Genomic DNA, 8,887 nt, shown 5'->3' with positions numbered 1-8,887 from the left:
CAGAGCCAAGTGCTGGGAGGTGCAGGCCCATTACCATCTGGGTTTATAAAAGTCCTCATATACAGCTCCCATTCTTCTGACAACTTCTGACGGTCAAACTGGGGTACAGGGCAGTCGATTAGAAAAGATGAAGATAAAGACTGGTCCTTCTTGTAGAAATAGCAGCCTTTCCTTGTACTTGACCTAAGAAGTGTGCTGCTCTTAATGGATTATATATATTGTTATAGCATGCCACCTTTCAGAGCAGTCCTAGACTGCTGTGCAGTGGCAGGGAGAGTGTGATTGTTAAGGAACAGACAACTGCAAGATACTAGAAGGGAAACAGTGGCAGTCACTAGCACTCAATTAGCCTCTGCTACAGAATCACAGACCATGCCCTTTCTATACTGGAGCACCTTCAGTACCTTATTTGTTTCTGTCCTTTACAGAAAAAAATGAGCTTCCCTGAGATTCCGTAGGCCCCCGTCCAGCTGTGACTGCGATACAGTTTCATCCAGATTGTCTCCAGTACCGGCACCAGGAGAAGGGAATTGTTCCCTACCTTATCACCTATGGAAATCAATGGGAAGACTAATTGATGTTGTTGGGCATTGTCTCAACACTGCTTTAAAGGATGGAGGTAAGGAGGCAGTGGATTTGTTTTGGGTGCTTCAGAAGGGTCTAAGACTAAAAGGGGAAAATTAAGAAAGATTTAGGGTGAACATCACACACAATTTTAGCACCTGGTACTAGTCACAGTTCAAACAAGATAAGCAGACTAGACAGGCCACTCAGCTGATCAGGTATGCCAGTTCCTGCATTTATGGTATGGGACAGTTTCCTAAGGGAGGGAGTGGAGCCCCTCACTTGGGATATTGCAACACCTGGAAAAAGTGGTGTAGAGAACAGGCTTCCACCGGTCTCCAGGCTACTGCTTGCTAACAAATTTCCAAACTAACGCTGCCCACACCAGCTTCTTTCCACCACATATTCTTATGCAGCCTTTAATTGCAGTACTATGTAGTAGTTTCTCTTTCTACAGATCTGTTTTAATCAGGTAGAGAGTAGAAAACAAAAGCAGTGACCTACTTAAATCATGATTTTCTTGGAAACGGCAAAACATGGCACTGGGACGATTTCCCATAGAATTAACCCCAAAAAATGCTTACCAGAAAACAAAGATTTAAATTTAATATTTCAATTTATAATACCATAACTTGTATGATATTTCTACAGAATTTACTGTGTACTTATATGTGTTTTGCCTCTTGGCCAATCAGCAGCAAGGGATAGGGTTGCTATGAAATGGCTGCAAAATTGACCCTCTGCTGCAAGCGGGCCACAAAAACCCCTTTGTCTTTCAACAATTTAAGTAGGTCGCTACAAATAAGGCAGGAGCCTGCAGAGGCCAGACACAGCACCTGGCCCTACACAGGGAGTGGGGAAGGTAAGAAGTATCGGGGAACCCCTGGCACTGCAAAGGGCAGGGAAGGCAGGCTCTGGGCACGTGACCTGTAGCCAAGGGTGGAGCCAGGGGGTGTGCTGGTGCATGTGCATCGCCCATTGATTCCTGCTCCAGCCAAAGCTTAAAGCCAGCTGCCTGGCAGTGGCAGCTGCATTGCCAGCCAGGCGGTGCCAAGGGAGTTACTTAACTTCTTGGCTGTCATCTACCCGATCCCCTCTAAACTCTTCATTCAAGGGCTATTAAGGATCCTCTGTCCTTTTAAGTGGCCTAGATAAGCGATTCCCAAATTGTGGGTCACAACATCAGCAGATGGGGCGGCGGGGTGGCGGCTGTGGGTTGGGAGTGAGGGGCCATGCTGCGGAGACGAGGCCGTGAATAGGGATCATGCTGAGGAAAGGTTTGGGAAGTGCTGGCCTAGATGTGCCGCCTGCCGAGCTACCCTGTGCGCGGCCGTGCTGCGCTCCCGGCCCTGCTCCTTCAACAGAGCTCCTGTCTCCCAGCCCCGGGGCCGTCCTGAACTCTTCCAATGAGGCTGTTTGTCTTGCTTCAGTCCGAAGCGGAATAACGCAGCCCGAGCCCTGGCGTCTGAGCTCGGCTTCCTTTCTTTCCTTTTTCAGCTTCGGGAAAAGCAGGTGCAGCCGTCGGCCGGGTGATGCTGCGCCCCAAGATCCCAGAAGCCCGGTGCAGCTGTGAGGGGGGTGGACCCGGGCAGGTGCCCGCGTGCGGGACTGCCTGGAGGCTGAAGCTGGTCCCGGGGCGGGAAGGGGCGTGGAGCCGTAGCTGCACCCCGAGGCGGCCGCGCGGTGGGGGAGGAGTGTTGGGAAGGTGCCTAACGCCGCTCCCCGCATCCTCCCTCCCCCTCCTTCTCCCACCAGTGTGCAGCGGAAGCGGGGGCCACCCAGAGGAGGGAGGGGTGGAGCGTCGTGCGGGGCGGAAGTGAGCGCGGACCGGAAGTACCGTACGGAGCGGACTCCTGGGGAGCTGCAGCAGGCGTTGGCGGGTAGGTGGGAATGGGTTAGGCCTGGGGTGGCTCGGGGGAAGCAGCTCCGCGCCTGGCCCGCCTCCCCCGCTGGGAGGGCTCCGCGCTCCCTATGGTCAGCGGAGCGGCGCCGCCCTTGCCCCTTGCTGTGCGGCCCCGGGGAGGCGCCGCCGGAGGGGAGCGCCTCCGGGGCTGGGGCTGGGGCTGCGGGCGCTCGGGGCCTGGCAGGCGGAGCAGGGGTGGCCAGGGGGCAGGTGCGGGGTGATGGCGCGCGCCGGGTGCAGGTAGGAGATAGAAAAGCCCGCCCTGGCCGGCAGAAGCTGCTCGGGGAGCACAGCAAGGTGCGTGTTGCTGTAGGACATGGTGCTAAGACACTCCCCCGCCTTGTTATTGAAGTAAAAACAGGGTCTCTGTGGCCCTTATGGTTTGGGGTTTGGTTTTGTGTACTGCTTACCAGACCATTCCTGGAGCAAACCCTTTGCACTATGTGGCACAGTCACCTTGGCACTGGCATTTGGGCTTGTATGTCTGCTGCCCAGTCTCTGAGGCACCGAAACTGAGTGGTTTTCTGCTTGTAAGGTCTGACAAAACACCCCAGAGAGCGATCTGGCTGCAGGCCTTGTCCCTGTTGAAGCACTATGCCCAGCTTTGGTCCAAGGCAGAAAATACTGTCTGGTGTCTCTGTCAGGCATAAGGCCTTGACTTCAGCCCCTACAGCAGAAGAACCTCTTTGCTGCTTGGGTGAGGAAGGGGAAGTTGTGTAGGGGGAAAGTGAGCAGTCATGCAGGCAGCAGCACCTGTTTATCCCCTCAGGCTGCATTAACCAAGGTAAGTCTGTCTGGCCGGTTGCTGCTGTGGTGAAGATTCTGGCCTACGTGGATGTAAAACATAGTGTTGGAAGTGTTGATGGTTGGGGCTGATTGTTTGCCCTCCTGTCTTAGCAGACATTGCCCATGGATGAGCTGGTACATGACTTGGCCTCGGCCTTGGAGCAGACTTCGGAACAAAACAAGCTGGACGAGCTGTGGGAAGAGATGGCTCTGAGCCCGCGGCAGCAGCGGCGTCAGCTTAGGAAGAGGAGGGGTCGTAAACGGCGCTCAGACTTCACGCATCAGGCGGAGCATGCCTGTTGTTACAGTGAGGCCTCAGAGTCAAGCTTGGATGAAGCCATGAAGGATTGTCGTGAGGTCCTGACTGCCAACTTCAGTGACTCAGATGATATGGCAGTGGCCAAACGTCACCCTGCTCTGAGTGCCACCCTAAGAAGCAAGCAGCACTCTTGGCACGAGTCAGACTCCTTTACAGAGAACGCGCCTTGCCGACCCCTGAGACGTCGCCGGAAGGTCAAGCGCATGACCTCAGAGGTGGCTGCTAGCCTCCAGCAGAAACTCAGGGTATCAGAGTGGAGTTATGAGCGGGGCTGCAGGTTCAAGTCAGCTAAGAAGCAGCGCCTGTCGCGTTGGAAAGAGAATGCCCCCTGGACGTCATCCAGCCACGGCCTTTGCGAGTCAGCGGAGAACAGGCCCTTCCTCAACAAAGGAGGAAGAAAGGAGAGGATGGAATGTGAGGCGGATGAACAGAAACAGGGCTCCGATGAAAACATGTCTGAATGGTGAGATTCCCTAGGCCATTCCTTTCCTGTGCTACAGATGGTTTGAGGTAGTTTCCTCTCAAATGTAATTCAGTGAAGTTTTATCTTAAGGAAATAAAAAAACACAAAAACCTTTGCAAAGGTCAGATCGCCCAATTCTTGCAGTTATCCCTGTGGTGATAAACTGCCTCCCAAAAACCTGACAAACTGATATGTCCGTAACTCCAGGTGATGAATCTCCTGCCTGTGTCCACAGGCTGGTGGCCCTACGTTTATTATGTAAATCCATGTTGATAAACCAGTACGTGACCAATGACCTGGACTTCAGTTTCGGATTTCCAGGGGCTTATTAGAAATTTTGAAGGAAAGCAGGGCAGATTTTCTCTAATGACCAGGTAACTCTGCCTGCAGGTACTTGATGTGCCATGATCAGAATAGTGTTTTGTTTGCATTTGTGAATTCCTGCCCCCCCCCCCCGCGGTTTTCATGAGAGGTAGAAATATTTTCATGCTTTTCTAATCCAGCTTCCCCAAAAATAAGTTGTTCTAGGTGGTTGAGAAGCTGGAGCATTTCTCATTGTTTGTAGAAGAGTAGTGGTGGGGAGAAGAAAGAGAGAGAACTATTATGTTTCTCAGATACACTTTTATTACTTTGCTGTTGGGATTTTTTTAGAAATTGTGAGATTATTAAAGGCAGTTGCATGGCACCTATGTTAAAATGCTGTTTATGATAATATGTTGAAGCAAAAATACCTCTGCTATACAGGGAGCTTTTTTGGAAACCAAGACTCTAATAGGCTAACTAGGAGGATGTTGAGAATGAAGTAGAAACTAAACGAAACTGAATTGGCACTAATGGGGAAAGGTCTGGAGAAGAGTGTGGTCTTTTGTAGCTTGAGGGAATTTTCAGCAGAACCTCAGGCTGGAGGTGTATGCCTGTAGTTGGAAACATGCTGCTCTCCGCTCCTTTGGACTGGTTAGCTTAAGTGCTCTGGAAGATTGTGGCTTGTCAGGCAGTGAGCCAGATGTTTGTGAGTGTGATCATGTTCAAGTATATCCCTGACTTCTGTCAGTAGGACATCTGCTATTTTTTGCACATATTTAGCTTTTGGTGGCCTCTGGTTTGTTCCATTTAGTGAATATTAACTGCAAGTTATAGTAGTAGCAAAGCCATAGATCAAGATCATGATTTACTGACAGAAGAAAGGATAGTTCTCTCTGGACAGTGCTGTTATTCGGTAGTCCTGGAGTGCAATGTGCAGAGTATCACCTGAAGATTGACCACTACTGACAGCAGGCAAATGGATGCTCTCATTTCATGAAGTAGTAATAAATGTTGCTTCTTGAGGTGTAGTGTCTTTGCTAAACTGAATTCCACTGTGGCTAAACTGAACTTAAAACAACTAGCTTTTACCAAGCATCTCTTTTCATTTAGCTATTGAGAGAACAAATGCATGGCTTTGTTTGGGTCTATCACCTGTTGAGTGTGACAGGTAATTGTTTTGTTCTGTCATAGCGGGTCCCTTGCTCTAAGGCTAATTATTATGCATGTTTCTCTGTAAAATGACATTTGCCATCTGCTGCCAAATCCTTGGAACTCTCTGGGAAATAGCGGTCCAAGTGTTGGATCCTCTTAACCCCCACTTGCATGGTCTTGCCTGCAGCTCAGTAGATGTGGTAGAGTTAGAACAGTAGATTTGAACCTTGTATGACTCAGGGCACTCCTTGGAAAATGCCAGCTCTTAGCCTTCACTTGTATTTTTCTGTAGTCAAAAAAACTAGAGAAATTCTTCTGCTGCACAGAACTCAGAACACAGCTCAGAATGTTTTTGAAGCTGTGGATTCTTATTTGGAATCTCTGGGTTCATCTTATGAATCAAATGTAGGTGTTTACATACCTAATGGTGCTCTTATTGGGCAACATTCTACAGCACCCTTAAAAAGATCTTGCAGCACCTCAGGGTGTCATGTCACCCTGGTTTAGAATCACTGAGTTAAAGGGAGAAATAATCCATCGATTTCCTCTCTGTAGATTGCTCTTCACAACAGTGAAGGATTGTTTTTTGGCCTCTATCATTCTATAACACCTTGCTTCTAGAAGTACCAGGGTCTGTGGGCTCTGTTTATATCACTTTCATTCTGCTGTAGCTGCTTCCTTTGGTACCACAAGGGAAATGCCTTGTATAGCTTGTGGCAAGGGTGCATACTGGGGAAGTGGTGAAAATAGAAACAAGGACCTGGTCACAAACTGGCAATAGGAATTGTCTGACAAAAGCGAGTGAGGCTAGGAAGCAGAACCAGTCGTCTGGTGGATATTGTAAAGCAGTTTGGGATTGAATTGGGTTCCTTGCATCTCATGCATGTGGAGAATTGGGAGTACCGGAAAAACAGCACCATTGTCCACTAGGTGAACAACGTTTTGTATCATTCAGTGTTGCTGTTCCCCTGCACCTCTTTCCCTCTGGGTTAACTGCAGTTAGAATCTTTGTGGAGCAAGAAAGTTCAGCGCTTGTATCATTTTCTAGAAGCCACAAGGGTCTAACTTCAAACAGTTCTTTCAATGGAGAGGCTCCCATTGATGTAGTAAGCTTAGTTCAGGACCTTAATGAGGAAGCAACTTTGATAGACTGCCTCCAGGGCCAGACCCATCCATTTTTTTGGAGAAAGATGTGAGATAGTATCATTGTTAAAATAGGTTGGGGGCAACTGAGAATTTTGGAACATCCCCTCCACACACATAGTCATGTACCCATGCAGACACGCATCAGGAAGTACGGAATATCTTGTAACAGCCAGGGGAAGATAAAAGACTGAAATTGAGAGGAGGAGAGAGAGATAGGGGAAGGGAGCAAATGACAGATCTAAAATAAGCATGGAAGAGATTTGAGAACTGATAGGCAAAAGCTGGAGGAGCCCAAGAGGTGAGAGAAGCAGTGGATTAATTTGTCCTTCACCTCGGGGTTCTGTGCTGGTACAAGAATGGTGACAGTTAGTTGCTAAGACCTTTAGAAGTAACACCAACCCCTCCTTGTTTTGGAATGCTCTCCCCCAAGTGGGTTGCTGACAGACAGTAAATGGAGACTCTCATTCATCTGAACTACACGCGCTTCAAATGTGTTTTTGCTTAATGTGATTGTAATGGGCACAACGAACTTCAGTCCAAGGGCTACTGGAAAATACCTCTGAATAGCCTCCACTCAGTTCACAGAAGATGTACCACCTGCTCTTTCTACTTTGAGGTAAGCTGGTGTCTAGTAAGGTTTGTTTTATATCACTCTATTCCAAATTGGGCATTGAGCTAAGTTTACTAGCCAGGAAGGAGGTGCCTCCCAGCCTAACCTTGATGTATTAGGGACTTGCAGAGGAACCAGTTACTTCTCTGTTTGTAGATTAGTTCCTTTCCTTTTTGTAAGGGCCTTGCTTTGGTTACTGCCCGGAGCCTGGCTAAGCTGATGTATTAGAGGCCAATCTCTCAGGAAAGAAAAAATTCCCTTCTCCTGGAAGGCAAGTGACAGAGATAGAGTGTTCAGCCTCCCCCTCCTTCTCCAGCCCAGCCTGACCTTCTGCAGCCCCTTGGTGCCTCTTGTTTTCTTATTTTTATAGAAAATCAATATCCCTGCTGACACAAACAATAGCTCAGGAGCAGGAATAAATGGCGGAAAGCTGAGATCTCTGTCCATCACCTCTCGCTTTAACTTCCCCGAACTATTTAATTATAAGCATGCTTTGCTCCAGGTGTTTGCGACAGTGAAATTGCTAAATGAGGACCATTTTAACCAAAGATTGGGTGATCAATAACACTCTATAGCAGTAGCTTGTTGGATCAATAGCATTCATTATTTCATGGTTAAGGTAAGTAGCCTCCTTTGCAAGTGGAGGTCATTAATCAGTGCTTACTGGACCTGAGGAGAGGCCTGTGTAGAGGATAGTGTGTTTTCCAGCCATGAAATATAAAGGGGATGCAGGCAAAGGTATCTTTCCACAAAACTTTTATGGTGATACCACAAGCAGAGCACTGGCAATAATGTATATCTATAAGGAATCAAAAGGCTGGTGTAATTAGAGACCCTGCCTTATTGTTGATTTGATATAAAAACTTCATTTGATGATGGTTTTACTTTTTCTGGTACCTTTCCTCTGAGGATGCCATATCCTTGCACCCTATTCCCTGTAAGGATTGTTATCCACTTCTTGCAAATGAGAAAGCAGACATGCCAAGGGATTGCCCATGATGTTATAGTGACTCAGGAGCAGAACTGAGAATGAAAAAGAGGCCTTGTGATTCTTAGTATCATACCTTAACCACTGTCTTCCTCGTATAACAGGTAGGAGGTGGCTGGCACGTACTTCATAACAGGTTGGTTTAGAACCGGTGCTAACTTGCATGTTAGAATGTGGGTGTGATCTTCTTTTATCTGTATGTTTAAAAGAACTCTAATGCACCAGTGGAGGTTCAGACTTTGTAGGTATCCAGTGTAATCGGTTGTCTTGTATTGCTTTTATAAAACCTGGCTATGCTTCACAGTGTGTGTTTTATTTTTGGTTTGTTTTTTATTGTGCACTTACAGCTCACTGGAGAGGAGGTGATGTTCACTTGTCCCTTTGCATTGTGCCTCATCAAGTTCTCTGAGGAGATTGGGGTTTGTTATAACTACACACTGCTGTGCATTGCTCCTCTGAGGGTGCATGGAGATCCTGTGTAGCCACACATAAGGATACAGATTTCCTTCGCTTTATGCTGTGCATGCATTTGTGGAAAATGGTGCATTACTCAAATTCACATAAAGGAAACTCACTTTACAATGTAACAAATAGGGATGTTCCAAGACCTCGACTGTACTGACCCCCAGACCCATTTCAAACCCCATAAACAG

General features: G+C 47.9%; 1 protein-coding gene across 8 annotated transcripts in view; it reads left to right on the top strand.

Moving 5' to 3' along the window:
- Nucleotides 1-2,369: 2,369 nt before the first annotated feature.
- GPATCH2L (G-patch domain containing 2 like) overlaps nt 2,370-8,887 on the top strand; it is a 54,958-nt gene continuing 48,440 nt past the window's right edge. For 6 of the 8 annotated variants that reach the window (XM_019518774.1, XM_019518768.1, XM_019518772.1 and 3 more), the window contains exons 1-2: nt 2,370-2,444; nt 3,368-4,035. In XM_019518774.1, coding sequence (XP_019374319.1) covers nt 3,377-4,035 — 659 coding nt within the window. In that variant the 5' untranslated portion in view covers nt 2,370-2,444; nt 3,368-3,376. Of the gene's footprint in view, nt 2,445-2,685; nt 2,765-3,170; nt 3,252-3,367; nt 4,036-8,887 lie in introns of those variants that run through there. The other 2 variants (XM_019518770.1, XM_019518771.1) reach the window with 2 other exon arrangements.

The sequence above is a fragment of the Gavialis gangeticus genome, unplaced genomic scaffold (genome assembly GCF_001723915.1).
Source record: "Gavialis gangeticus isolate Ggan-Ray unplaced genomic scaffold, GavGan_comp1, whole genome shotgun sequence".
NCBI lineage: Eukaryota > Metazoa > Chordata > Crocodylia > Gavialidae > Gavialis > Gavialis gangeticus.
This window is presented reverse-complemented; position numbering and strand designations above follow the sequence as displayed.